Source organism: Bipolaris victoriae, assembly GCF_000527765.1.
Source record: "Bipolaris victoriae FI3 unplaced genomic scaffold scaffold_98, whole genome shotgun sequence".
NCBI lineage: Eukaryota > Fungi > Ascomycota > Dothideomycetes > Pleosporales > Pleosporaceae > Bipolaris > Bipolaris victoriae.
The window spans coordinates 1-27,943 of NW_014575294.1; the positions used below are offsets into that span (position 1 = coordinate 1).

Consider the following 27,943-nt stretch of genomic DNA (forward strand, 5'->3'; position numbering starts at 1 on the left):
CGGCTACCCAGCTGCCTCGCCTTCTCCTTACCCCGGAACCGGCTATCCAGCTGCCTCGCCCTCTCCTGCCTCTGGAGATGACTACGACGACTACCCTGCTGCCACTCCCTCTCCCTACACCGGCTACAGCGGTTACCCCACCGAAGACAACTAAGCTATGGAGCTTAACATAGTGTGAAAGATGGAAAAGATTTCTCTTCTCAAGCCATGCAACAATTCTAGGGCGACACAGGTGTTATCAACGGCAATTGGGCGGACCTTGTAGCTCTTGCACTGCAGAGTAGTTACTTCTTCGATGTTGCCTAGTATTAGCGCCTAGTGATTTGTTTGTTTCCTTTGTACTCGCGGTTCCTTAATCTAATACCATTCACTGTACATATTCTCAGATCACGGTATAGAACGGTTGTTTACGATTGGAGATGTTTTTGTTTCTTTGCGTGTTTTTTTGGATTTACTTTGTCTCTAGATAGCTCTATCAAAATCAATAACTAACTTTAGTCACTCCTTTAACGCGTCTCTCGCCATGTCGTTGTGAATTGCTAGGGATCACGTGCTAATCTGCTCCAGTATCGTTGCCAATATTACGAAAGTCATCAATTTTTGTCGTACGATCACATCATCCTCTTGAGAACCCCTGCTCTTGCCATCCGCTAAAATAAAGTTATTGGGCAAAGCATGCGCAGCGCTTCCGATGACGCCGAGTATCGCCTGTCCATGTCGTGCTTATGCAGCAAGCAAAAAAGAGAAATCGATAATCAATGTAACCATGTCATCGCGAACCTTCACTCTTGGCTCGTTCTGGTAACGGTGCCGCGTAATCGATAGTTCCACGCTCGTATCAGCACGGCAAAATCCAAACGTCACCCGCTCTGTCCCAACCACACCTGAACTAGAGCGAAGGAATAATTCCGCTGACTACCGCCATAAAAACCTATGCAACAGCATGGCTTGATTTGCTGACTCTGTCGGGATAATGCTGGAAATTTAGTGTAGAAGCGCTAGTAGCAAGTGCACGCGACTCCGCAAAGTTGGTGGATCGTTGAAGTTGCGGAAATCTATCCGCCGGTGTCCGATACGACATGCGGGAAAACGGGCTTTATCATATACGTAATTCCAACGGCTCGTCCCCAAAATAGAAATTTGATTAGATTCAGACTTGCGCAGGCACGTTGCTTGCACCGTCGCAAGCAACGGTTGTTGCCAAGGCAAGCCTATGACGGCGGTAGTGGTTGAATTCCGAACGTCCGAGTTTGTACCTTTGTTGAACCCCAAGGTGAGGATCAATACGATGGGACTAGGGTTTGTCAAACCTTGGTGATATGTATCTGTCAGAAATATTGTCGCCGCAATGTCGCGCGTGTTAGTACATGTGCATGTTGATTGCAATCTCGTCTTCGTATACACATAAATCCAGTTACGAACAATGGAAAGTGAGCCGCTCCATTGCGCTTTGGTGACACGTCAATTGGGGCCAGTGTATCGGTTCTGGGCCATGACGTGAGACGGTGAGTTCTCCTTGACCGCGTCAGTCGCGGGGAGAAATCTTGTGGAGGAATTCTCCGTCTGAGTAATATCAGCCTCCCGCACGAAGGGCCTCAACAAGGTGACTAAAGAGGAGAAGAAAAATCTGTATCTCCCCTGGCTGCAGCCCTACTTGATCCTCCTTTTCTTTTCCCCTTTTGTCCTTTACCCTCTCTATCGTTCCCCCCTTTGTCACTTCCCCTATCATCATCCTACACGTTGGCTTCGGTAGACCGTACTTTCGAGTTTCTTTACTATTGCTTTCTCCACATATGCTGCGCGGGGTGATCTTTTGATGCTAGCCCAAGAGCCATTCTCTCAAAGGCTCTCTAGGGTCAATACCCTTGCCATGAAAGTGAAGCCGCTGCTGCCGGTTGATCAACCACTCTGGTGAATTTGGAATACCAAATCGCCTTGGACGGATGATCGGATGATCATCAAAAGGATCTACTATGCACCAAACGCTGACCAAAGGCTTCGCGAAGTCAATACACAATGATTACTCCACACATCACGGTTTTTGCTCGGACCGGGAGTGCAGTAATTGATTTCTCCCCAAGGTACCAAACAGTTACTCCTTTTCGCATAGTCTTTATAGTTGGCACAAATCCAGGGCAAGGAAATGGTAGATTGAATAATCAAATTATTTGATGGATTCAGTTTCGCAACTCGCGAGTAATGCGTAGTAGGTGGCCTCCAAGACCTTAGAGACTTGGTTTCTTGATCATGTCCATGCTTGTCAAGATCATCAAACATGCCTAAATTAATCAGAGCATGTCACTGTCTGCATCCCGTCAGCGAGTATAGTGTAAAAGCCCTTGTACAAAGTAAACTGTTCAAAAGGATGGCGTACTTTCTTCCTGCGCAAAGAAGATGCAGTACTCCACCCATCTCGTTGCGGCTCAACTCCAAAGTGTACACGGGACCCACGGAACGTGAGTTACATTCGTGAACAAATCATACAAGTCTAGCTTGAAAATCAATCCAAATAAAACTTCAAGTAAAATGAATAGATGATGTTTAAGTACAAGGTAGTACAAAGTGATACAAGCACAGTAAAATCACCCACAATCCCACAACCCACGCACACCAGCCATACGCACAGACCACAATCCGATCCCCCCGCAGAATTCTTGCTTCAAACGACATCATCGCCCGCAACCACCCAAATCCGACTCGAAACAACCAAATCCAACCACCCACATCCCCACGCCGCATTCACACACCAGCGACACCCCAAAACTCGCCAATTGCGCACCCCTTCACACCCCAATCCAGAAGAAAGCAACCCAAACACCGCCCAAAATGTCCATGTTCTTCGGCGCAAAACCCCAAGTCTCCTCGGAGCAAAAGATTGCGCAGGCAGAGGCGGAAATCGATATGGTTTCTGACATGTACAGTCGGTACGTTCTCCCCAATTCCCCGACACCAACGCAGACGCTAACGCTTCCAATAGTCTTGTCAAATCCTGCACGGCTAAATGCATAGACACGTCGTACCGCGAGGCGGATCTCAACAAGGGCGAGTCGGTGTGCTTGGATCGCTGCGTGTCCAAGTTTTTCGAGGTCAATGTCAAGGTTAGCGAGAAGATGCAGGGAGAGGCGCAGGGGAAGCAGGGTGGTGGGATGTTTGGGGGTATGTAAATGTGGAGGAGACGATACGATTGTGGGGGGAAAGGAAAGAGATTGGCTCTGGTAGCTAGGATAGGGCTACTGGGTACGATATTCCAGGTGACTCACTATCGAGAGCTGAAGAGCATATGGAAGATATCTGTGGGTTCCGGATGCATGAGGACGATGAACACACTCCACCTTTGGTCGGGTGTTGTATGCAATCTCAGTCACGATTACAATGCTCAAAATCTGTACAATAAAAGGTTCATGAATTCAACTGATCGATCTATCCTCCACCGTGCCATACGTTTCTGAACGCATGCGCCGAGCGAGTATCCACCTTTTGTCGCCGTCATCATTCGTGAATCGCTGATGAGTAACCATGGCTCTATGTGTGCGAGTCCGGTAGCTACGCAAAACAATCGCATGCATCAACCCGTTATACAATCGTCAAAATCATTGACTTGTCAAAAAATCGTCAAGTATCGTGCAATCCATCGTGGAGTGGAGATGTTGGTGCCCAAGAAAGTCATAAGAAAAGCGACTGCAGCTCATTGTGCGTCGGTATATCTCGAGCACCGGGGTGTCGCCGTCAAAGGGTATCGTAAAAAGGAAAAAAAGCATGTTAACGAGTCGTGAGAGTGTCGTAACGTCTATTGGAGACAGTGTACGGTGGTGTCCGCCGGCAGCCCATGTGGTTCGTGAAAAGTACTGTATCGCATTAGCCATTCGCCATCAATGAACAAGTAGTGAGTGAGTATCAAGCATACCATCAAAGCCAGTCCGGCTTGCCACCGGTTCTGAACAGACGACCGAGCCGCTTGATGCCGCTCGCAACCTCGGTGTCGAGATCGGAAAAATCTACAATATTATACAAGCGCTCGAGCTCCATGGTAGCCATTCCCAAACATATCTCCGCACTGCGGGCGTTTTGCTTGGCTTCTTCTGCGCAATCCTCGCAGTTCTTGGCGCTCAAGGCAGCGCTCATGACACACTGTTGTCTCGGTGGTTAGCTGGGGGCTCTTCGAATGGAGGAGAGAGAGGGGGATTTGGGTTATTGGTTGTTGTTTTGATTGTAGGTACCTCTGCCATCTGAACAATACGCAGATGCTCACTCGAGTCGCGAGGCTGCATATCTAAGCGTTCGAGCATGTCTTCAATCAAGGTGCGTGTGCTCTCGCGTTCGTCGGGTACGAGCTTCCTGTCTGGACTGGCGTAAGTACTGTTCAACTTGAGACCGGCACTAAGAGGAATGGGGGGATTTTTGCCTTTGTCCTTCTTCTGACTGGGAGCAGGTGCAGTCTGAGGCCTGGACTCGGTCGGCACGGCGAGGTTGACCATGGAGTAACTCTTTGCATCACGCATGGCCTTGGTGAGTGAGCTGCTCGTGGCACTCAGGAAACCTTGCTTGGTAGTAGGCATCGGTTCTTCTGGTCCGGTGCGCGACCTGCCTCGAGTGAAGATGTCGCGAATGCTGCGCTTGGCTTTGATCTTCTTCTCTGTCATACCGCGATCTTGCTTGTCCGACAATGTATCTTCTGGAGCGGAGGGAGTCACCGACGAGTCCATCAAGTGATCGTCGGATTGGTATGATTGGCGCTGCTGTGATGTTTCGTGACTGGAAGAGCCCTCTTCAGTTTCAGACGTCACAGTCTCCGCCGTCCTCAACCTATCAGAATCGGGGTTGCGGACGGTATCGTGGGACTGCGCCGTCTTGTACAATGACAGCGAGCTCTTGTTGAAAGGGTTCATTCTCCAGCTCTTGGTCTCATTGCCGGAGTTGTCCTTCAGGTTTGGTGAGGACTTCGAATTCATGATGCTTGTGATTGTCTTCCTGATCCCGGTCTTCTTCACCTCCAAGACTGGCTCGTCGTCTGGCAATTGAGTGTATCCTGAAAGAGATGCAGGAAACTCCTAATGTAAGAATTATTACCCTCGAAAAAAAGCCTGGATTGACGTACCTGACGAAATTCAGTAGATTCAAAGATCTCTGGAGGTGCTGTGGGCTCGGACACAATGATCGTGGGCTTTGAAGCGGATCCTGTAAGCTTCATGTGATGATCTGAGTGGCTTGTAGTACGAGTTGTGTTGTCAGCGGTTATCACAACTACTTTGTCTTCGGAATTCGAGCTCGTAGAGGGCCTGGCGAGGGGCGACGAAGACATTGGTGAATGGCTGACTGGGCTGACTTTTCTTGCAGGCTGCATGGAGCGAATTGGGCTGATTTTGACGACAGGGGTCAAACTTCTCAATGTTCTCACAGGGTGCACTGTTGGAGCTGGTGGCGCATTGCTCAGTGACGACTTGTACTCTGTAACCTCCGCGAGGCGGGCCCTGAGATTGCTGAAAGAGCGTGTCTGCTGGAGACGCTCAGTGAATACCGCCGGGATAGGTGGTACTTCTGGGATATCGTCACCAGTGCCGAGAATGAATTCATCGGCGTCAGCAGATATTTTGAGGATTGGGCCTGTACCGGTATGCGCATTTGCATCTGCATCTGATGCATGCCATGAGAGTGGCTTCAATCGGATGCTGCGGTCATCGCCGGCGCCATCATAAGAATCTTGAGCCAACGAGTTTGAGGGTGAAGAAACATTCTCGGGGTGAAGTACCGGCCACCTGCCGTGTATAGAGCTCTCAGACTGAGCGTCTATGAGCGTACGCTGGGCTTTTGGCGGACTATTGGGGTTTGACACCTGCGCGATCGGAGGACTGGGTAGAGGCTTGTAAGTTGACATAGGGCGAGGAAGCCGAGAGTTACCCATGGGCATCGCATCCGAGTGAGTTAGCGGCCTCGATCCATCTTCATGCAGAAGTACAGCTATATTAGCGGAGACTGGACGGGGATCTGTCATCACCGTCAGCGTCTGTTGCCGACTCTTGCGAGTCAGCAGTTCGTCACGGACAGAGGTTCGAAATGGCAGGAGGTTGATTGGAAGAAGAGAATCTATCTGAGATCTGCTATGTATATAGTAAAGGGCGAGGTTTGCGCACGGGCTTGCTTGCGTTTGCAAAGGCAGTGAAGGTGAGTGTGGATGGCCCAGTCCAAGTGAATTGCAAACGCGACATGACTCTGCTCTTTCTCGTAACCCGGATGAGAAAAAAATCCACGGTCACTTTGAGAGAAGTCTTCCGAGACTCGCCCTTTCGTGCTACCGGCATCTTTACGGTGTGGTGTTGAAGTTGCAGAAGATGGCTGTGGGAATCACGATGTGTGAGGTCATTGACGCTTGGGCCACGGCTTCGGTTGGAGAAGAGGACAGCTAACGCGTCACCTTCACCAGTAATTGCATGTCCAACGACCAACTCGGCCAACGCTCATTAAGGCATAATGGCGAAAACGTACAAGCAGATGAAGGAGGCGTGGGTGTCGGGACATACGGGGAGCTCTGTAGCAGATGTAAATATCGTCTCGCTCGCAATGCCTGTACTGTGCACGATTCCATTCCTCAAGCAATAAGTCTATACTAACAATGCTAAGCTGAGCATCTTGCTATGGTCGGTCATACAGTCGCGTATGCGCTTGTTCACGCCTTATACGCCACCAGCCATGTTCATCGACTTTCTACTCAACTGCGGAGCTACGCTGTTCGCAACCACCATCTACTCGCCCTCTCCATTGATTCTCAATCTCCTCCTGCTACTCCCAGCAATTGCATTATATGTCCTTGAGAAGCCCGCTCCAGCCAAGGAAGTCCCGCGTCCGCCCAAGATCGACAAGTCTGAAAAAGACTCCAAACTGGATGCACTACCTGTTAAGCCGTTCATCACAAATTACCGCGGCGCAATGATGGTCATCACGTGCGTCGCAATCCTGGCCGTCGACTTTCGTGTCTTTCCACGGCGGTTCGCTAAAGTCGAGAACTGGGGTACCTCACTCATGGACATGGGTGTCGGGTCCTTTGTCTTCACTGCTGGCGTGGTTTCAGTCCGCTCTTCACTCAAGGAAGGCACTGGCCGACCGCCACTATCCAAACGCTTGATGGCATCACTCAGACATTCCGTTCCCCTTCTTGTCCTTGGTGTCATTCGACTCATCTCCGTAAAGGGACTGGACTACGCAGAACATGTCTCTGAATATGGCGTGCATTGGAACTTCTTCTTTACCCTGGGCTTCCTACCACCATTTGCGGCTCTTTTCCAGTCGGCATTTGACCTGGTCCCTTCATATGCTGTGCTGTCGTTCGTACTGGCTGCCGTCTACGAAGTTGTCTTAGATTGCACGCCTCTTGGACCCTACATACTTGTGGCCCCACGTACAGATTTGCTCTCCAAGAACCGAGAAGGGATATTCTCCTTCTTTGGATATCTTGCGATTTTCCTAGCCGGCCAGTCCCTGGGTGCGTCTGCACTCCCTAGACAGCAGCCAATCGCCAAAGACGCACCAATGACAACAAAACTCCGGCAATCCACGCTTGGGAAGCTTGCAACTACATCTCTCCTTTGGACCGCACTTTTCTACTTCTCTACAAGCTACTATGGCCTTCGCTTACCAGTATCAAGACGGCTTGCTAATCTTCCGTACTTTCTCTGGGTGTCTTCGTTCAACAGTTATCAAATCACCATATGCTGCGCAATTGAGACTGTTCTCTTTCCCAGCTTGTACAAGGCCACAAACAAAAGCGAGGAAATACGACGCACTAGAGACGCCACTAGTACTATACTGTATGCGTTCAACCGCAATGGTCTTGCGGTTTTCTTAGTCGCCAATTTGCTGACAGGTCTGGTCAACATGACGCTACCCACTTTGAACATGAGCGTCATTGAATCAATGGCGGTCCTCACGGCATACGTCGCTGTCCTTGCTGGATTCGCTGTTGGTCTTGACCATTACAATATAACGGTAAAGCTATGAGTGAACTTAGTCTGTTTTCAATTTACCAAGAACAACCTCTATTTCAAATTCTCAAATCTACTTTGATATGATTGTTTCTTTGATACGGTGACCGAACAAATCTTTATCTTAATCAGTCTTTTTGGAGAGATGCGTTATGTACTCATTCCAACAAGCATGCATGCAAGATACATCCAACTGGCTCTTTCCTTATTGTGCGCCCCACGTGACAGCGTGAAACCGCGTCTGCCAAGGAAAGTGACACGGAAAGCGACCGATTACATCGCCGCATTTCTAACACTATCCCCACCAACACTCATTCAGCGATAGCGGGTTTAACAGGTGATTCAAATGTGTACAAAGTTGCAGGCATGTCGACTCCGCAAGCGAAACGCCGTCGGCTGAACGAAGCCGCGAAAACACTGCAGAGGCCATTCAAGTCTCCTTTCCGAACACCATTGAAGCCCAGCATTGGCGACGATCCGCCATCTTCAGACCCACCTGAAGCAGAATCATCCACAGAGGAAAAACTAGGAGATACCTCCATCTGTGTGAGTTCTGCACATCCTACGAGCAATGCCGAACAGAAGGCCACTACGTCACCCTCTGGGAATGCTGCATCAGCACAAAGACCTGCATCGAGAGTCCCAAAGACGCTCGTGTCGCGACCAAACTCGTCCACGCCTTCGCGACTAGCGTCAAGAAGCACACTCTCTAAGCCCTCAGCTGCACGCGAAATAATGCAACTACGCAACGAGATCCAAATGCTCACCCAAGCACAAACTCTTGCTACGTCCTCAAAAGACGACGATCTGATTGCACTAATAGAAAAATGGCGGACCGCAAGCCGTGCAGCAGCCGAAGAGCTTTTTGGTATCACCAGAGATCGAGTCAACAGGATGGGTGGGGTGGGCGCCTGGCAGGAACGCGAGAAGGAGGCTAGGCAACGGCAGATGAAGTGGGATCAGGAAGAGATGGAAGCGGAGAGGGAGAGGATGAGGGAGGCGAGAGAAAATGGGGAGGTCCCGCAAGAGGAGTATGATCGGTTTGCTGAGATGGAGGGGGATAGGGAGGTGGAAGAGGAGAAGGAGACGTTCAAGAATGCGGATGATGTAAGTGATGCCGGGGACGCGGATGGAGAGATTGCTAACTGAAGGTAGTCGTTTACTATGGATATGATGCTCAAGACGCTTAATATTGATCTACAGCTCATAGGGTATAACAAGGAGGCGCAGAGGTGGGAGGGTTGAGCGATGCTCTTCAGCGTCGCAAGAAACCTCGGTCCAGCTCTAGAGTTATGCTTGCTTTCCTCTAAAGAATGTAATGGGATATTCAGCACACATGATCAATGGATAATTCGAGTAAGTCGGCACCCAGGCTGTTCATTTTCGTACAGGTACTTACTACACCAGAATTGTTGTTTACAAGTCTACCTTCATGTCAAGTCACATTTACCATGCACATCCATAAGACCACGAGATGATAATCCAAGTTTAATTTGTGACTAGGCAATTTCACTTCAAAACTTCAAAGCTTTGCACCTGGTGCAAGTATCTTTTGCACAAGCTCCAGCACGCGCTCAGCAGATCCCCTGTATCCTTACTTAGCAACACACCATGCATATCAATCCATGAAAATCCACTTACCAAGAAGCCTGATATCCCGCCCCAGCATGCCCATAACAATGCACAACAGGCACTTTCCACTTGCCCACCTCGGTCTCAATCCTCATGCCTCCTTTTCTCGACGCTATTTATCATCATGTTAGCCTCTCATCCCTTAACACACTTCAATCCAAAAGAAATAAGAGAGGGCAAACAAGGAAAAAAAAAAAGAAGAACTGACGTCTCAACCCCACATTCTTCGCCAAAACCTGCACCTCCTCCGGCTTCCCCAACTCAGGACACAGCTCACAGCACCGCCTCAAAATATCTTGACCAAGCTCCTCATCCCACTCAGCGCTCCAATCATTGTCTTGGCGAGAGCCGCCTAGAATAACGCCACCGCCCAGCGGGCGTGGGAAGACGTATGTGCATGTTGGGTCGATGCGGTGGGGGGAGCGAAGATACCTTGTTATCTTGGGTTAGAAAAAAAATCTTTTACTCTTGAATGTCACATGTCACATGGACTGCGTATCTGGGGGAAGGGGGGGATGAGAAAAGGCATCACAATACCCCAGCCTCTCATATTCATACATTCTCTCAATCGGGACTTTGGGTTCCGCAACCAGCAGCGTCTGGCCACGGGTCGGGTACAGATTCGTATCGCGGATGTCTGTTAGAGACAAGGAACCAAGACCTGTGGCGTTGACGAGGAGGGTGGCAGATGGTACGTCTTCCAGCAACGAAGCCACAGAGGTATAATGGCGGCGAAGCAAAGTGATCCCTTTAGTTAGGGCCTGATGTTGTAACCTTGTCCATCATCAGCACACATCCACTCTTCTAGCAGAAAAAAGAAAGAAAGAAAGTGAAAAAAACGGGGAGTAGGGGAAGAAGAACGAACCACTGCAAATAAACCTGCGTATTAATCCGAAAAGTCGCCGGAATCTCAACCCCAAACACCGCATCCCTCGGCAACCTCTCCTTATCCAACTCCCTCAACCCCCCAACTAGCTCATCATACCATACCCTCCCCGTCCCCTCACTCAGAATCCCTGCCTCCTCAATCGGCGTATCAAACACAGCCCACATGCCCATCCGCCCCAACCCCACTTCATTCCCCCCCATCCCACCACCGCTCGAATTTTCAATTTCGCCAGCGCGAACGGCTCGGCACCCAAATACGGACTGACCGTCGATGAGCTCGCCGAAGCGGCGGAAAGTTACGGCGTCGTAGTTTTCAAGGGGGCCGTTGTCGGTGGCCATGGAGGACCAGTTTGCGCCGGCCCAGGGGGAGGTGTAGTGTATGGAGCGGTCGCCGGGGAAGTGGGTTGCGGCTATTGTTACTTTTGTGGTCGGGTAGGTGTGCGAGAGGACGAGGGAGGTTGTTAGGCCGATTACGCCGGCGCCTAGGATGAGGATGTGGGGGGGTTCTTGGGGGTTTGCCATTTTCCTCTTCTTCTTCCTCTTCTTCTTCTTCTTCTTCTTTTAGGGTGTCGTGATTGATTTCCTTTTTTTGGGTGAAGTTGGATTGAGAGGTAGTAAATGTTACTAATAAATGTTGGAAAGCGAGGGGGGTGGTGGATCTAGATTTGGGTGTAAGTAGGGATTTTAAGGGCGATGGTTAGATTCTTATAGAATCAATTCAAAAGGCCTGGTTATGAAGGATTTGCGAACTAGTTATATCTATAGGCTTGACGTTGTGCTGCTGTGTAATGGAAGCGCGTCGGAATGATATGGTGTCACACTACGTATTCCGAAGCAGGGCAGCCTATTCCGACGGCAAAACAGGGTATCCGCCGATTTGGAGATGGCCGATGATTTCAATACATTACAGAGAATATTTACGTACCAAATCTATCACGATATGTAAACAAACAGGTCTTTGGGCAGACGTAAACTCCTGCTGGCGGTGTGTGTGGAAGAAGAATCGGCGTTGGTGCCATGACATGGGCAGATAGTAGTGATACGAGGTCCGAAATCGGTATGGTGCTCCCGGCATGTCTCCACGGACGTACTTCACAACGCGATACACGACTGCCAATCATAGAATTCATGTACTTAATAGAAATCCAATGTCATCAGGGAATACCGAATCAAGTACGGCTTTTGATATACCGATCAGCTTTTAATCACACCAGCCCTGTAACCATAATCCACGACCAAAGGAGCCCTTATAATACAAACCGTCAACCCAAGCGCCAGGAACCGATTCCGAAACTCATTACGCTGTCTGCTTCATAAACCAGTCGGAGCTAGCATCAACCATGTAGTTCGTGATATTGGACTCATTGCCAAAAGTGCCGTCAGGCATCTGTACGTTACCATCGGGCGCAGGGTAGCTCATGACTCCATCCATTGATACGGGGAGTCTGGGCATGTTGAAGAAATCGAATACATCCAAATACTCGAGTTCGTTGGGTGCAGGTGTTCGAGCCGGAGTAACAGCTGCCATCTTCGTGTTCTGGTTGCTATTAAGCTTTGGCTGTCGCGAAATGAGGAAATCCAAGTCAAATGCGCAACGTCGCATGTCCGCCAGGATTTTCACTGTCGAAGGCGTGACGCGTTCGCCATTGGCACCAGCGGGGGCTTGTTGGCTTTCTTGATACTCTGATAGAACACGTGACAGCAGGCTTGCATAGCGTGTGCCGACCTCCCAATACTGGCCCATGTCGCGAAGGGTGCTCACGAGGAGGTTAATCGATTGATCAACTCGATGATCAATAGTCGATCCATGAACCAGGAGAACTCGAGCAGCCACCCAGAGTGAGAACGCAAATGGAGGGCCGAGTTTGCTCAACAGCGCGTTGTCACGCACAGTAGCGCATAGAGCAGTAATATTTTCAACGGCGCTGAGACACCTTTGACTGGCACTAAACGACGGTGTAAAGATGGGTGATCTATGAGTGGGGTATGCTGCAGATGAATGCAAGCGAATGACGGTACTAGAGGAGTCAGTACATCTGCTGGTAGAGTGAAGAGTAACGACTTACGTATGGAAAGCTGCGTGGAGCATGACCAAGCCACTGTCGAGGTTCTGTCCCATGCCCGGTTTTGCGAATAGTCTGGCCGAGTTGCCATATTCCTGTGGAAGATTGTACTTCCACTGTTCGATGGCGTTGTCGAGTTCTCGATATTCGCTCTGCCACGACTCAACATCAGACAGAGACGTAATATCCACGGGCTTCTTCAAAAACTTGTGTATCCTTGTGAGAATGCCCAGAATCTCAATCAAATATGAGAATGAGCCGAGATTTTCGGGTCTGTTCATACTGTAGTCTGATCTTGCTGAGGTATGAAACCATCTCGTCTCTACGGGCGCATTACGTGCATATAGGTCGTCGCGACACGGCAGACGGCGATCGATTTCCTTGTCATCTAGAGCAAATTCAAAGGCAGTCGCGACCGTCGCGTACCGATCAAGGACGTAGATCATCCAAAAGAGCCTGCGCCGACTCTCCTCCTCTATCCAATCCTTTGGCTCTGGTAGTGTCATGGCTCGCAGGGTGTATATAGAAGCAAACTGAGGAGCGACGCTTGGTGAATAGCTCTCAACCGACAAGCCCAACTGGACCACGGAGCGAGTTATGAGTGCAAGCAAGTTCCACCCTGGCGGGCCATTGGAGCAGCCAACAACGTCAAGTGCAAGGATGACAAGGGCCTGCAGCGACTTGACCGAGCTGTTTTCTATGCCGTAGAGCAAAACCTTTTCCTTGGAATTCTTGTGGTATCGCGTGCGCTTCTCGGGTGTAAGGCGTTGGTCAGTGGAGAACTTTACAGTTGTTGCAACAACCGAGTGCAGTATGATTTTGTCGGCGTCATCGAGGGGCGTGTCTCCAAAGAGCGAGTTGAGAGTGCTCTGGCGGTGGAGAATCGGACACCAGGTGTTGATGTGCTTAAAGAAGAGGTCGACGAGCCCGTAGAGCAGATCGTATGGGGGAAAGTCTGCGTCGGCGTGGCCCAAGTTCCGTGCCATTGCGGGCTGAAACTGCTCGTTGTAGGGTGTGTAGGGCTCGCGCGTGAGGGCACTGCCCATGGCCGTCATGTCTTCGGGCGTGTAGCTGTGGCTGGCGACCGAGGAGGCGGGACGGTTGTCGGTGACGCCATTGCCGTACGTGGTATGGATGGCACTCTGCGAGGGAAACGTGGGCTTCTGGATGAAGAGGGCGGTCTCAGGCCTAGGGATATGAGGAGTCTGGACAATGGGCGGGCTTCGGAAGGCAGTGACGTGCTGAGGCGAGGGACCAGAAGTCGCGACCTGGTTGTTGGTGAGGTGGTTGATTTGCGATTGCTGCTGCAAGAGGAGAGCTTCGAGCTTATCTACAGGCCGTACATGTTAGCTTGCGGCTGCTTAGCGGGACGGATACAAGGGTGTGAGTAATTCTTGAAGCTGGAGTCGGCCCATGGGGATACCTCGGCTACATATTTATGTGTGTAATGTGTAGTCGAGGGTGCAACTTACCAAGTCGCGACTCGAGTTCGCGTCCGTAGCCAGCTCGGAGGCCTGGTTTCTTGCGTGGGAGATAGACCTAGGCGTGGTTGAGTTTGCAGTGAGCATACAGGAGGCGGGCAGGCTCACACATGCCGAGTGGTTCTTCAGACACCACGAACAGGCTGGCGAGGCCCTGTCGCATTTCACTTTGCGCTGCTCTACACGGCGTCAGAAGATTAGAGGACGTGTGCATGTATAAATCTCGGTATATATATATATGCCTCTGCCATGGGCGACTTACTGCATGTTTCGCAGCTCACGGAGAGAGGCCGCTTGCGCTTGTTGGATGCGCTGGCTTGGCCCCGGTCGTTGGCATCATCGTCATCGGTGGAGCGCTCATCGCCGCTCCAGTCGTGGCCGTGTTCCTGAGAGTGCGAGGAGAACTTGGCCGTGCCATTCGGGCTCGCAGCTTGCTGGTGCGAGGCAGTGGCATCCATGGTCAATGATGCGACTGTGGGTGTGCAGCTGTGCGCAAAGGTTCGGCAGAGCGAACACCGAACTTCAGCCCCGCCCGCGACCTCCAGCCCTTACCCCAGACATTGGCACCGGCAGCGACACGGCGCCCATTGGTGGCCTCGGCGCACTCGGGGCAATGCTGATCTGCACCACCAGCCCATGGCCCTGCCCAAGCTCTCCCACTCATGCAGCCTTGCGCGTTGCCCTCCACTTGACGCCCGTTGCAACAGCGCCTGTCGCTGTCCTTCGTTGCACGTCGCAGCGAGATGGACCGAGGTATCCTCTTGCTGTGCACGTCGCCCACCACGGCCCTGCACATGATCCAGAGCCATTGAATTCAAATATCCCCCACGTATGACTTGCTAAACACTGCCCCTCCTCTGTGCCATCTCCCCCTCATACTCGTCCATTTTTCCCTTTCGTCCCCGACTAGAATCACAATGGCTTCTACAGCAACTTCTGGCGCGGCCCGCTCGTTCCCTACCATCAAGCATGTGCGCACTTTTGTAACACAGGGCCCCGGAAGTGGTGGAGACTATCACAATGTCGCTGGTGGCCATTGGCTCATTGACAGCAAAATCTCAACGCCAATGAGCCAATATGAGCAATACCGGAAGTCGAGAACAAGCTGGGGAATCAATGTGCTTGGTTCCTTCTGCGTTGAGATTGAGGCCAGTGATGGCACCAAGGGCTTTGCCACGGGCTTTGGAGGACCGCCAGCGTGTTGGCTGGTTGCCGAACACTTTGAGCGCTTCTTGATCGGCCAGGGTGAGTATCCAACAAAATCCCCTAGTATAGGCAGTGTTGACAATGTGCAGATCCCAGAGACACCAACCACATGTTTGAGCAAATGTACCGCGCTTCAATGTTCTATGGCCGCAAGGGTCTCCCCGTCGCCGTCATCTCAGTCATCGATCTCGCCATCTGGGATCTGCTTGGCCACATCCGCAACGAGCCCGTGTACAAGATGCTGGGTGGTGCCACACGTGAGAGACTCAACTTTTACTGTACTGGTCCCGAGCCAGCAGCAGCAAAGGAGATGGGCTTCTTTGGCGCAAAGGTACCGCTGCCCTATGGTCCTGGTGAGGGTGTCGAAGGCCTGAAGAAGAACGTCGAATTCCTCACCAAGCACCGTGAGAGTGTTGGCCCCGACTTTCCCCTCATGGTCGACTGCTACATGAGTCTGAACGTGCCGTACACAATCGAGGTGGTCAAGGCAACCGAGCACCTCAACCTCAACTGGTGGGAGGAGTGCTTGTCGCCAGACGACTCTGATGGCTTTGAGCAAATCAAGCGTGCTCATCCCCGGATGAAGTTTACTACTGGCGAACACGAGTACTCACGCTACGGCTTCAGGAAGCTCATCGAGGGACGCAACCTAGATATCCTCCAGCCAGACGTTATGTGGGTTGGCGGCATGACGGAGCTTATCAAGATCTCGGCCATGGCTGCTGCGTACGACATCCCTGTTGTGCCCCACGCCAGCGGGCCGTACTCCTACCACTTTGTCGTCTCCCAAGCGAACTCGCCTTTCCAAGAGTACTTGGCAAACTCGCCAGACGGTAAATCCGTTTTGCCCGTATTCGGTAACCTGTAAGTGTCAACATTCATGCCCATGAAAATGTTTTCTGACCAGCGGTAGCTTCACCAACGAGCCCATTCCCACAAAAGGCTATCTCGACGTCAAAACCCTCGACCGTCCTGGCTTTGGCCTTGAGCTGAACCCGCATGCCGGATTGATCGACGCCACCCGCATCCTCAACCCTGCGCCACAAAAGGCCCTGAAGCCTGCTGAGCCAGAGAAGCCGGCCGAGGCCAATGGGAGTGCGTAATGATCGTATAGCATAATGGTGTTCATGGAGTTGTGTACAGGTTGGTTCGGGTGGATTTCTTGGCTTGATGCATTGCGCTGGAGCACCAGATGTTTGCTTCTTTTTGTTCGCTGCTGCGTGACTGGTGGCGGTCTGCGGCTGCATTTCCATAGCTTACGTCACACTGTAGCTTTGAACACTGCACTGGCAGCAAAAGCATTGCTTGCATATAAACAATACATGTCATGTCTATAATTAGTAGTGACTGGTAGGCGCTGACGATCTCGCAAGCCTCGATCTTGCCCATGTGCAGCAGGGACGCACGCCGAGTGGGGCAAACACGAAGCGTCAGAGCTGTGCTGTAGCCAGTCTTGTAGGACACACGGTGTGAAACCTGCAGCTCTGCGTTCTTTTTTCAACCACTCTTTGTGTACTTGTAGGCGTACACCCCTTCAGTCAATTGCAATTGTTGTTCCCTTCATCACACCTACCCCGCCACAACCCCACTTCATCATGGAAGCCATCAAGGATACCGTGAACAGCGCGCTTGAGAAGCTTCACATCGGTGGAGCTGCCCAAGGCACTCCTGCAAAGGAGCCATCAGAGGCTGAGTTCAATGAGCTCAAGGCAAAGTACCAGAAGGCTGGCCAAGATCAAGTTTTTGTGCGTGCAGCCTTCCCTAACCCCCATGTTTTGGAGCACCTCAATGGACTTGATGAGCATCGGATCAATCGCAATCTCCGAACACACTGCTAACTTCTTCTCTGTAGGCTTTCTACGACAAGCTGTCTACCGCCGAGAAGGCCTCTCTCTATGAGCAGCTAAAGAACTTCAACCCCGAATATATTAACGAGATCACCGAGCGTGCCCTCCACCCTGCACAGACCGAAGCAACCGAGAACAAGCTCGAGCCTCTCCCCGAAAATGCCACATCTTCAGTCCTCGACTCATCGCAGGGCGACCTCGACCAATGGTACAACAGCGGCTTGGAATTCATTGCCAACAACCAGGTCGCAGTTGTGCTGATGGCCGGTGGCCAAGGCACCCGCCTGGGAAGCTCAGCTCCCAAGGGATGCTTCGACATTGGACTCCCAAGCCAGAAGAGCCTGTTCCAGTTGCAGGGTGAGCGCATCAGGAAGGCTGAGATGCTTGCTGCAAAGAAGCACGGCAAGGAAAACGTCACCATCCCATGGTACGTTATGACTAGCGGACCTACCCGAGGGCCTACCGCCGAGTTCTTCGAGAAGCACAACTACTTTGGCTTGAAAAAGGAGAATGTCGTCATCTTCGAGCAGGGTGTCTTGCCATGCATCTCAAACGAGGGCAAGATTCTCTTGGAAAGCAAGTCAAAGGTATGGCTAGACAGTTCTCACAGCTATGAGCCGACAATGTGTTGAGATGGTACTGACACAGTGTAGGTCGCCGTCGCACCCGATGGTAACGGTGGTCTCTACCAAGCCCTTATCCAATCTGGTGTTGTAGCCGACATGGGTAAGCGCGGAATCAAGCACATTCACGCCTACTGCGTCGACAACTGCCTGGTCAAGGTCGCTGACCCCGCCTTCATTGGCTTTTCTGCGTCCAAGAACGTCGACATTGCCACCAAGGTCGTCCGCAAGCGCAACGCTAAGGAGTCTGTTGGCCTCATCCTCCAGAAGAACGGTAAACCAGACGTTGTCGAGTACTCTGAGATTTCGACCGAGGACGCAGAGGCAAAAGACCCCAAGGACTCCGAGCTTCTCAAGTTCCGTGCTGCCAACATTGTCAACCACTACTACTCGTACAGCTTCCTCGAGAGCATCCCAGCATGGGCCAAGAAGCTGCCCCACCACGTTGCCCGCAAGAAGATTCCCTATGTCAACACCGAGACTGGAGAGACAATCAAGCCAGAGAAGCCCAACGGCATCAAGCTTGAGCAGTTCGTCTTCGACTGTTTCCCTTTCCTTACCCTTGACAAGTTTGCTTGTATGGAGGTAAAGCGTGAGGACGAGTTCTCGCCGCTGAAGAATGCCCGCGGCACTGGAGAGGACGACCCCGACACGAGCAAGCAGGACATCATGACACAGGGCAAGAAGTGGGTCCAAGCTGCCGGTGCCATAGTTGTCAGCGAGGACCCCAAGGAGGGCATCGAGGTCTCCCCACTGATTTCTTACGTAAGTTTTCCTAGTGCCACGACTCCCATTGCGCGTGTTGTATACTAACTGCAGTTCAGGGCGGCGAAGGTCTCGACTTCCTCAAGGCGAGGACAATCAAGGCTCCCGCAGTCATTGAGTCGGAAGACTAAATGGTATTGTACGACCGACACAGTACCTTCTCGTGCATTCAGCCATACACTGCGTACGGTTGTAAGGATAGGATTTCTACTAGCACGGAGATTGCAAAATCAGATAGATACGAATGAACATGAACATTAAGGCCAATGTCCTGGGTGCCAGGATGTGCACATGCAAGTTCGTTGTGAGTGAATGATTCAACAGAGGCCACTATCTACTTACGTAGTCGTATCTACGTATAGATTGGAGGAACACGCTTTTCCGTTGATCTGATCTGAGCGTGGCGTCTGGGCGCAGTTTAGATAAGTAGAGTCTGAGTAGGTGCCAGGATCCGGTCCCCCTGAATCCTATAATTCCGTACTAGACGTCCTATAGAGAAACTCTACCGGAAAGAGCCCCCCCCTCTCACTCCTGATTTTGTTTTTCTGCCTTTTTTTTGCTTGGAGAATGTTGGGATGTTTGAAGAAGGATTTTTTAAGGGCTCAGGCTAACGTATGTGAAAAGTATCGCTGCTGTATACCAAACGGTGATCCACTGCTTATTGTGGCGTTTTTTTGATGCGTGTGATGTTTATGCGACGAGTCCGAAAGCCGAGGTTTTTCACAGGCTCTCGAGTAGTTGTATCCTTTAGGAGGCTAAAAGAAGATATTGGAAGTGTGGTTAAGGGAGGGGGGCTTAGGTTGGAATTGTGTTGTGCTAATGCAAAAGTTGCCCTTTTTTCGGTACTTCAGCGGAGGAAACAAATGATGCTTTGCCAGCTACTTACTACCCCTATACCCTTACTACACAGAGTTGTTACATTAATGATAAAGTTAGATCCACCTTTGGGTGTCTCAACAAATCATATATGGGAGAAGAGAAAGTATCTAGTACCTACTACTATTGAAATCCAGGTAAGGCATAATCATAGGCTTTAAGAATGGCTTGCGAATTGTATATGCAGATATCCAGATGATTAAAGAGTCAGTCTGTGAAGGAACAAGCTTTGCACGGTTCACCTCTTAGCTTTCTGGTGTAATAGCTTGTCAGTAAAAATGTAGACATATGTCAAAAGAGATAGTATTCATCTGTCGTATGGTGAATAGACGTAGTTATCACGTGCCTATACCACGTGCTTGGATTCAGGCGTTAAGCGATGGCACGGAGCATAGGACCAGATTGGAGAGGGGCGGCAGCGGCGGAGGGGTAAGAGAGGCCAGGATAGGGCCCCCCCGCGACGGGCGACAGGGCGGCAGATGCACGGCAATGGGCGACGAAACACGGCTAGGGTGAAGGGTGCATGGATGTGTGCACCTATGGGAGGGCGTATGATGCAATCTGCAACGGCTCGGGGATTGTTGCGCGCAGGTTTCGACCTCGGGAACAGCCAAATTGCGCATTTCGCTAGCGCAACCGAAGCAGGGACCACAGCCATGAGTGGTGCATTTTGCCCGTCGCCTGAGCAGTCGAGTCCATGATCCCCAGTCTCTCACACCACACCCATAGTTACAATCGGAGGAAGGTTGCTGAAGTGTTGTCGAGGGAAGGTCTGGAAAGTCGAAAGTACGTTGCGCCCGCCCAAGACTGCTGTTTCCCCCATGTGCGCGCCTGGGGCCCCTCGGCGCATGCGACCATGCCCCGTTTTACCCCTCGACCGCCGCCCCTCGAAAATTTGCGACTGACGGCAAGCCCAGGTGACGGAATCTGAAGAAGAATACGAAGCAGGTACAAGCGCCCCATGTCCAGCCCTCTGCGCCTGCCCAGCTCCCCGCCCAGACAGAGCCACCACTCGCCCTAGAACAAACGCCCTGCCCAAAACCCGCTCGCCCCCGCGTCCCACGATCCGCTGCCTTCTTCCTCTTCGCACAACCATCCACCCTATGCTCACGCCTCGTGCAGATATATACCAAACAAGAACAACCCAAACATGTCGTCTCTGTCTCGTCGTGCCTGCTTCAAGTGCGGAAACGTCGGCCACTATGCCGGTAAGCAACATTCGAGTCACTGACTTCTGGCGCTCGTCGCAGTGACACAATTGTGAGGTACATGTGTCGATGCGACACCTGCAATTGTGGCGCTAGTGTCGCGAGACCATGAAGACGGTGGCAAGAAGTGCATTTAGCAGTGCGACTGACGTGAATACGCAGAGGTGTGCTCTTCGTCCGAGAGGCTCTGCTACAACTGTACGTCCAAGTCCATGTCCACGCGCACACAAGACAATCCGCTAATTCTTCAATAGGCAAGCAGCCAGGACACGAGTCCAACGGATGCCCACATCCCCGCACCACCGAGAGTACGTCATTCAGAATCCACCACTTGCGCTACTTGTCCTACGCTGTACCGTGGTTTACCATCTTCGCGCATTCGCAAAAGCCTGGCAGACTGAGGCTACAACGAACTAGAATGCTGACGAAGCAATAGCTAAGCAATGCTATCACTGCCAAGGCCTCGGACACGTTCAGGCTGACTGCCCGACTCTGCGACTGAGCGGAGCTGGTACCAGCGGACGCTGCTACAGCTGTGGTATCGCTGGCCACCTTGCCCGCAACTGCCCCAACCCAGGAATGGGTCGCGGCGCTGGTGCTCCCCGTGGCGGTTACGGAGGCTTCAGGGGCGGCTTCGCTGGCGGCGCTCGCCCTGCTACCTGCTACAAGTGTGGCGGACCTAACCACTTCGCCCGTGATTGCCAGGCTCAGGCCATGAAGTGCTATGCCTGTGGCAAGCTCGGTCAGTATAGTCGTTTGAATACGGTGTAGCGCCATTGACTTTCCATAGGACACATTTCCCGTGACTGCACCGCTCCCAATGGCGGCCCACTCAACACTGCCGGCAAGACCTGCTACCGCTGCGGCGAAACCGGCCACATCTCTCGGGACTGCACCCAGGCTGAGGTCAACGGCGACTCTGCTCCTGCTCCTGCAGCTGCCCCTGTCCCTGCGGCCGTTGCTCCCACGACTGCTGTCGCTTAGACGGCTCACGAGCTCCGCCAGCTCAAGCTTCGCCACGAGTAAAATTGTAGCGAAACAATCAGCATTTACAGCATGCAGTTCCATATCTTTCATTTAGTTCGACATTTCTTCACAATCGTTTCCTAGCCTATCTCAGCATCTTTTCGGCAAATCTCACGCATTCACGAGTCATCAACGGTTTAAAAAAAAGTTCTTCACAATTCTTACACTGATACCCACAAACGTTATCCCTTCAACCATTCTACCATGATTTCGAAACAGACGACGGCTTGGCGATTTGGATGGTTGCTCTCTACCCTCTATGGATGTGCTTGCATCGGCTAATGTAGTGTGCGCATGCGCTTGGATAGTATGGTAGTGGCTTCCTATGGAGCTTGAAGGCGGCTGTGGTGGTTTGGGTGCAGACAGTTTGATGCAAAGGGATCGAGGTGGTTATGGAGGAGGGAAGAGTGAAGGAGACTGTGTGGTTTTTTGTCAGGAGCTGGGGTTAGCACGTGTGCCCCGTGATTTTCCATCTTGCATCCCTTTTCTCGACTATTCCGTCATGGTAGATTTATTCATATGTCTATCGTGCATACATGTTGTATTTGCCAGTGACATGGCTAACATTAGTAATAACATGAATTCTCGAAACGCTTGAAATGTTCGTATGTTTGTTCACTGTATTCCTACAAGCAAAAACACGGAGTCCGATTACGTACACTACGAAATAGCACCTCACCAACCAAAGGGCTTGCATATCATATGCTAATAGTACACCCTTTTCTTTTCCTTACAATCATCGATACTACAATTGCCATCCCTCCGCACCTCCCCCATCGCACTTTCCCTCTCTCACTTTCGCCACATACAACGTTGAGCTGGTGGCTCGTTCCTTCCTATCATGCTCGCTCCTTCCTAACATGTACGAGTATTTCTGTACTGGTCCTCACAAAATTTTCACTTCCCTCTCTCTCCCTCTCTACCATCACCTTTCATATTTCCTTCTTTCTCTCTAAACCCAACATCTGTATACTTGCTTGCGTTGCAGTTCTTTTCATTCAGTATTACATCACTCCTCGGACTGCTAGCATGGCGGCGGAGTCAGTCGCTAGTGATGACGAGCACAACGATGACAGCTTCATCGTAGACATTGATGCAATCCAGGCCCACGGCATCGGCGCTGTCGACATCTCCAAGCTAAAATCAAACGGCTACTACACGATCGCTTCAGTGCACTCAGCTACCCGTCGCAACCTGCTCAAGATCAAAGGCTTCAGTGAGATCAAGGTCGATAAAGTCAAGGATGCTATTGCCAAGTGCCAGGTCAGTTGTACTGAAGTGGTAGTGAGTGAGCTTGCTTTACTAAAAGCATATGCAGCCTGGAGGTGGAGGTTTCCAGACTGCTCATGAGCTTGGACAACAGCGAAAGCGCGTCATCAAGATTTCTACTGGTAGTAAAGCGCTTGATGCTATCCTCGGAGGGTGGGTGCATCTGCTCATCTCCGCTGATACGATCGCTAACATGATGCAGTGGATTTCAGACTATGAGTATCAGTGAGGTGTTTGGCGAATTTCGCTGCGGAAAGACGCAACTCTCACACACCATGTCTGTCATTGCACAGCTGCCAAAAGACATGGGCGGTGCTGAGGGCAAGGTAGCCTATATCGGTGCGTCGCTTTCTTGTAATCGTTAGCTCTTCTGACCGTGGCCCAGATACTGAAGGCACCTTTCGACCGGAGAGGATAGCTCAAATCGCAGAACGTTTTGGTGTAGATCCCGAGACTGGTTTGAAACCCCATAGCCTTGTCGATATCCCTATTGACACTTCACAGCGCAAGACAACATCACATATGCCCGCGCTGTTAACTCTGAGCATCAGATGGAGCTCTTGAACAAAGTTGCAGAGTTCTTTGTCAGCAACGAGTACCGACTGCTGATCATCGACAGTATCATGGCGCTCTTCCGCGTCGACTACACTGGACGTGGTGAGCTCAATGAGCGACAGCAGAAACTCAACCAGTTCCTTTCGAAGCTCACGCATGTTGCCGAGGGTTTGTCCTAGTTCTCCTGTTGCTCATTCTTAAACTGACAATCTGCAGAGTTTAATGTCGCAGTGCTGATGACCAATCAAGTCCAAAGCGATCCTGGAGCAAGTGCTTTGTTTGCCAGCGCCGACGGTCGTAAGCCGGTTGGTGGTCACATTCTCGCCCACGCTTCTGCTACGAGGATTTTGCTTCGGAAGGGGCGAGGCGAGGAGCGCGTCGCAAAGATTCAAGACTCTCCTGGTATGCCGATTGCAGCATATTTGAACGCTGTCACTAACATTCCTGTCTAGACATGCCTGAGAAGGAAGCTACCTACATCATTACCAATGGAGGAATCAACGACCCGGAGAAGGTGTGATGAGTGTTCAACGATTTCGCTTCCAAAGATCTACGGGTACTGGAAGTAAATTTTCGTATGTCTAAAAAGTCTCCAGAACTTAGGTTCGAAGAGGAAGAAAGGAAGTTTGTTTACAGCCAAGGGGCTCTTACCCATAACTAAGTCCATGTCATGATACTTGAGGCTGAACTTACAATACAGCAGCATAATTTAAGATATATGTCCTTGTTCCTTTATTGCACGAGAAATTGTTATTTCTCACAATCTCCATACCTACAACTATGATCTGCTATGCTTTCATGGCAGATAAAACGCAAGTGTAACTGCATTTTGTACGTAACACATCAGCCCAAGTTTAGGAGAAAATCTCCAGATTGAACTCGCAGAAACCGTTTTGTATTGTCCCCGTTCACCAAAGGTGTATCGAGGTTAGGATTCGAGGGCACGAGAGATGTGGCTGAATGAGGTTAGTTTGGGACATGACTGGAGGCTTTCTATGCGAAGATTATAAGCACTTGCATCGTGCGGGGGAAACGTTTCTTTTTTTTCTTTTTTTGATAACGGTGTATGCGTGCTGGATCTTAGAAGTCATGTTTTTTGGGGGGTCGGGGGGTATTGGGGTTTGAGATTATCATGGAGATTTTGCTCATGTTGCTTTGCGTAGAGAACTCAGTTCTTTTTGGCGTCTTTTTTTTAAGTAGTAGTGGCTGGAAAGTAAATATTTTAATAGCCAATTGAATTGGATTGTAGAGAGGAGGAGGGGGGGAAGGTATAATACTGCAGAGGTTGTTGCTTTGTTATAAGAAGTGTTTTTTTCGGGGCAGTTGGGTGGGCTCACCATCACTACCTGTCAACTTTTTGTACCTTGCTTTGAGTTGTTTGGGGGTCATTCGTGCTGCTTGTTGTGCCCAAGCATCATGGTAAAATGGTGGTAGCTCAACGTATTTATTGCGGGGGTTGATAGGGGGGTTGAAGTTTGGAAGTCAACTAGAGGCCCCTCAAAGAGCGTGATGGTAGTTGTGAAGACAGTATTTAGTGTACTTTCTCGTCAACTATCTACGCAGGTTTGAATCACAAAAGCCCTGTCTGTTGGGCTTTTGAAGGGTGAGAGGAGGCGGGGCGCCTAGATCCTACATGGCGGCTGGCCCCAAACGTTTTATCGCTTGTCAAGTACGTCATTAGGCTCTTTAAATTTGCTACTAAGCCTCCTGGTGTTGGTGTATCTACACAACGTAGATGATTGGTTGGAAGGGTACACAACTAGTGTTAGGAACGCAGTGTATCATTAGATTTGGAAAAGTGAGTAAAAAAGGAAGGTGAAAATTGTATAGCGCTGACAGATCTACTACAGATCTCACCAGAATGGCGGAATTTCGAGTGGCAAGTGCAGGACTAATGTCCAATCACATCTGTTGGCCCCCCATTCCTCTTCACCTCTCGATCTATACACTACACAAGGCTGAAGCCTCAAGGCTGAGGAGACTTATCACAATATAAACGATATACAATCGGCCCAATTCCCTCGCTATGGTGTGTGCTTTCCCATCAGGCCTTTTACGAAATTATGAGTCCCCGACGTTACAACGCGCTTGGTGCCTCCGGTGATAATGCGTTGGAATTCGAAGAATACGGGTCTTCTGATCGGTAAAGCTTCTCTAGATTTCACACGGGTCCTGCGACTAACAGAACTTCAGGCCGCCGGGGCTCTACTCGGAGAGCGCTGCTGTCAGTCTCGTTTCCGAACACGATTTCAACCCAGACCATTATCATGGAGAAACGGATCCTGCTTCGGATGCACGCCGTATGCGCCGATTCTATTTCCGCACAATAGCCGGGGTACTCGGACCACCCATGATTCTGTGCTACCTCGTTGTGATATGGCAAAAGTATCTTGTTCCCATCGACCCTGACTCGCCGGTATCTTTTGGACCAGCAGGAGCGAAATGGATCTTCTACAGTTGGTTTGTCGCTGGAATCATTGGACTCAACTTGAGTCTTTATGGGCTGGCGGGGGCAGAAGCTGGCATGCTAATGGATCCATTTTGGCGAGTCAATAATGCCATGGTTCTCATGCTCCACGCGGATAATACTTGGTCTGGTCCAGGTGGCTGGGGAAAGGCAATCAAATGGGTCGTGCGCATGCGTGGAACTGGTCACAAGCAGACTCGACATCCAGGGCGCTTGTGGTTCATTCTCGCACTTCCTAGTATGGTTGTCTTTGTAGCGTGGCCACTGTCCGGTCTTTGTTTGGAAATGACGAGTGGTTTCGTACGAGGCTCACCAGGAAGCGCACCCAGTGTTTCTGGATTCGTGTACTCCGACTTCAATGGCAGTCCAGGAGGTCGTAGCCCTTCGAAAGAGCCTCAGCCCGATGCACGCGTCCCTGGATTTGGCGCAGTATACACACCCCAGGGCTTCGACCGATCTAAGAAGAACTTTCTCCAACAAGTTCCAGTGGTCTTACCCATGGATGAGGGAGTCGAGGAGATTTTCTTGACTGCTCAAGGCAAGACGCCGATTGATGGCAAGGCCTGGGGCCTGTTACTTCACTATGAATGCAGCATCGTGGATAAGTTATCCGACATGCGTCTACTCAACCAACGTCGATCTTCGATGGATGTCTGGGGATCCAAGGACGTTATGCCTGATTTTGGTACAATCGGGGACGAATCGGCTGAGGAAGAGATACACACAACCCCTACAGAGACACCAACATCGTTCCCTCTGGGCCCCACAGTTGCTGTGAGCGCTAGTAGCGATACAATTCCGGAGGCTACTAGTAACCCGGGTGTTATTGTTGACGATGAACACAGAGTGAGAACTCAGCTGTACCGGCTTCACGATAATACAACACTGGTGGAGGTTCGCAAGGAGCCCCAAGGCAAAAATAATGGGTTGTGGGACTTCAAACCTGAAAAATGGTCTTTGAATATCGATGCTGTCATAGAGACCGCATACGAGACATTACTGATGCCTAACACGTTACCTAGAGAAAACCCTTGTACCTACGAGGACGTGCTGAATGAGAATTCACCTACTGGGTACTGCTACTATAACACGGACAGCATCGCAGCACAAGACAACTCGAAAATGGATCAAAAGCGAATCTTCGAAGTACTCTTATGGCAAGGACTCAGTCCTCAATCCCAAGCATCCCCCAACGGCAGTCTATACAACTTCACCATCGACCACAGTATCGCAGACCTCCACGGCGAATACACCGCAGCACAAGTCGGTCCTCTATCCGCAATCGGCGTGTCCTGCACTTCAAAAAGTAGCGTCGGCACCGCAGATATCAACGGCGTCCACTCCACCTTCTCAAACTTCAGCCGAACTGACACCCCCATCCCCACCCGCCGCGGCGAGTGCGCCCGAAGCCTCGGCGCCGAAACCCTCGCCTGCACACTCAAACTCCAGGAAAACGGATGGCTACGATGGTTCTTTGATTCCGTCGGCGCACCGCTCCCCATCGATAGCGTCCAAACGAATAACCCCGGCTTCATCGAACTCGGTTTCAGAGAAAACGTCCAACTAGCTTACCTGCAGGCGTCACAGCTGAGGCAGAGTTTGCTTAAGGCGTTTTCGTCATACGCCATTACCCTCATGTACAACGATGGTCGCGATTTCATCGCCCCCGATGGGAGTCGCCTTGTCAAAACGAACCCCAACATGACTGCCTTCACTGCCGGCACCGTCATAACGGGAAACGTCATGCCTGCCATTATCCCCATTGCGCTATTCGGCTTCTGGGCCGTCACCAGCTCGGCTTTGTGTCTTGTATACGGTTTTCGCAGGCGCTGGAGTGCGATGTTGGATGGGCACACTGTTTTTAGACTCGGTGTCGAGTTGAAGGATGGGTACAAGGCGAAATTTATGAAGCATTCGTCACTGGCGGAGATTGAGGAGTGTAGTGCATTGCATGAGATTCCAGGGTTTGTGGGTGATGTGCAGCCGAGGCATCGTTTGGGGAGAATTGGACTGGTGGAGGGGGAGGCTGCTGATAAGGATAAGTACTATGAGTGATGGGGGGGT

At 51.0% G+C, this 27,943-nt stretch overlaps 10 protein-coding genes across 10 annotated transcripts; 7 read left to right on the top strand and 3 right to left on the bottom strand.

Annotated features, from left to right (window-relative positions):
• Nucleotides 1-2,826: 2,826 nt before the first annotated feature.
• Nucleotides 2,827-3,149, top strand: COCVIDRAFT_61210 (hypothetical protein; the record flags this gene model as incomplete). Its single annotated transcript, XM_014697421.1, has 2 exons — nt 2,827-2,924; nt 2,978-3,149. Coding segments are annotated over 2 exons (270 nt in total), but the record flags the coding sequence as incomplete, so codon positions are not given.
• A 757-nt stretch (nt 3,150-3,906) lies between these two features.
• COCVIDRAFT_108995 (hypothetical protein) lies at nt 3,907-5,989 on the bottom strand (the record flags this gene model as incomplete). Its single annotated transcript, XM_014697422.1, has 3 exons — nt 3,907-4,128; nt 4,218-5,048; nt 5,096-5,989. The coding sequence occupies 3 exons, from the start codon at nt 5,987-5,989 to the stop codon at nt 3,907-3,909; spliced, it is 1,947 nt and encodes a 648-aa protein (XP_014552908.1).
• Nucleotides 5,990-6,465: 476 nt separating this feature from the next.
• On the top strand, nt 6,466-7,989 carry COCVIDRAFT_40961 (hypothetical protein; the record flags this gene model as incomplete). Its single annotated transcript, XM_014697423.1, has 2 exons — nt 6,466-6,561; nt 6,616-7,989. 2 exons carry the CDS (start codon nt 6,466-6,468, stop codon nt 7,987-7,989), a joined length of 1,470 nt encoding a protein of 489 aa, XP_014552909.1.
• Nucleotides 7,990-8,339: 350 nt separating this feature from the next.
• Nucleotides 8,340-9,218, top strand: COCVIDRAFT_29764 (hypothetical protein; the record flags this gene model as incomplete). The annotated part of the gene is made up of 2 exons (XM_014697424.1): nt 8,340-9,080; nt 9,129-9,218. 2 exons carry the CDS (start codon nt 8,340-8,342, stop codon nt 9,216-9,218), a joined length of 831 nt encoding a protein of 276 aa, XP_014552910.1.
• A 277-nt stretch (nt 9,219-9,495) lies between these two features.
• On the bottom strand, nt 9,496-11,015 carry COCVIDRAFT_40963 (hypothetical protein; the record flags this gene model as incomplete). Its single annotated transcript, XM_014697425.1, has 5 exons — nt 9,496-9,559; nt 9,615-9,717; nt 9,814-10,037; nt 10,143-10,379; nt 10,471-11,015. 5 exons carry the CDS (start codon nt 11,013-11,015, stop codon nt 9,496-9,498), a joined length of 1,173 nt encoding a protein of 390 aa, XP_014552911.1.
• Nucleotides 11,016-11,790: 775 nt separating this feature from the next.
• On the bottom strand, nt 11,791-14,495 carry COCVIDRAFT_40964 (hypothetical protein; the record flags this gene model as incomplete). Its single annotated transcript, XM_014697426.1, has 5 exons — nt 11,791-12,511; nt 12,560-13,886; nt 14,029-14,095; nt 14,146-14,216; nt 14,300-14,495. The coding sequence occupies 5 exons, from the start codon at nt 14,493-14,495 to the stop codon at nt 11,791-11,793; spliced, it is 2,382 nt and encodes a 793-aa protein (XP_014552912.1).
• Nucleotides 14,496-14,954: 459 nt separating this feature from the next.
• COCVIDRAFT_109022 (hypothetical protein) lies at nt 14,955-18,609 on the top strand (the record flags this gene model as incomplete). Its single annotated transcript, XM_014697427.1, has 7 exons — nt 14,955-15,282; nt 15,333-16,107; nt 16,157-16,338; nt 16,846-16,988; nt 17,096-17,677; nt 17,744-18,478; nt 18,538-18,609. 7 exons carry the CDS (start codon nt 14,955-14,957, stop codon nt 18,607-18,609), a joined length of 2,817 nt encoding a protein of 938 aa, XP_014552913.1.
• Nucleotides 18,610-19,642: 1,033 nt separating this feature from the next.
• On the top strand, nt 19,643-19,870 carry COCVIDRAFT_109041 (hypothetical protein; the record flags this gene model as incomplete). Its single annotated transcript, XM_014697428.1, has 1 exon — nt 19,643-19,870. One exon carries the CDS (start codon nt 19,643-19,645, stop codon nt 19,868-19,870), a length of 228 nt encoding a protein of 75 aa, XP_014552914.1.
• Nucleotides 19,871-23,072: 3,202 nt separating this feature from the next.
• Nucleotides 23,073-23,222, top strand: COCVIDRAFT_109067 (hypothetical protein; the record flags this gene model as incomplete). Its single annotated transcript, XM_014697429.1, has 1 exon — nt 23,073-23,222. The coding sequence occupies one exon, from the start codon at nt 23,073-23,075 to the stop codon at nt 23,220-23,222; it is 150 nt and encodes a 49-aa protein (XP_014552915.1).
• A 2,492-nt stretch (nt 23,223-25,714) lies between these two features.
• COCVIDRAFT_109036 (hypothetical protein) lies at nt 25,715-27,934 on the top strand (the record flags this gene model as incomplete). The annotated part of the gene is made up of 3 exons (XM_014697430.1): nt 25,715-26,548; nt 26,774-27,047; nt 27,144-27,934. The coding sequence occupies 3 exons, from the start codon at nt 25,715-25,717 to the stop codon at nt 27,932-27,934; spliced, it is 1,899 nt and encodes a 632-aa protein (XP_014552916.1).
• Between the last annotated feature and the right edge of the window lie 9 nt (nt 27,935-27,943).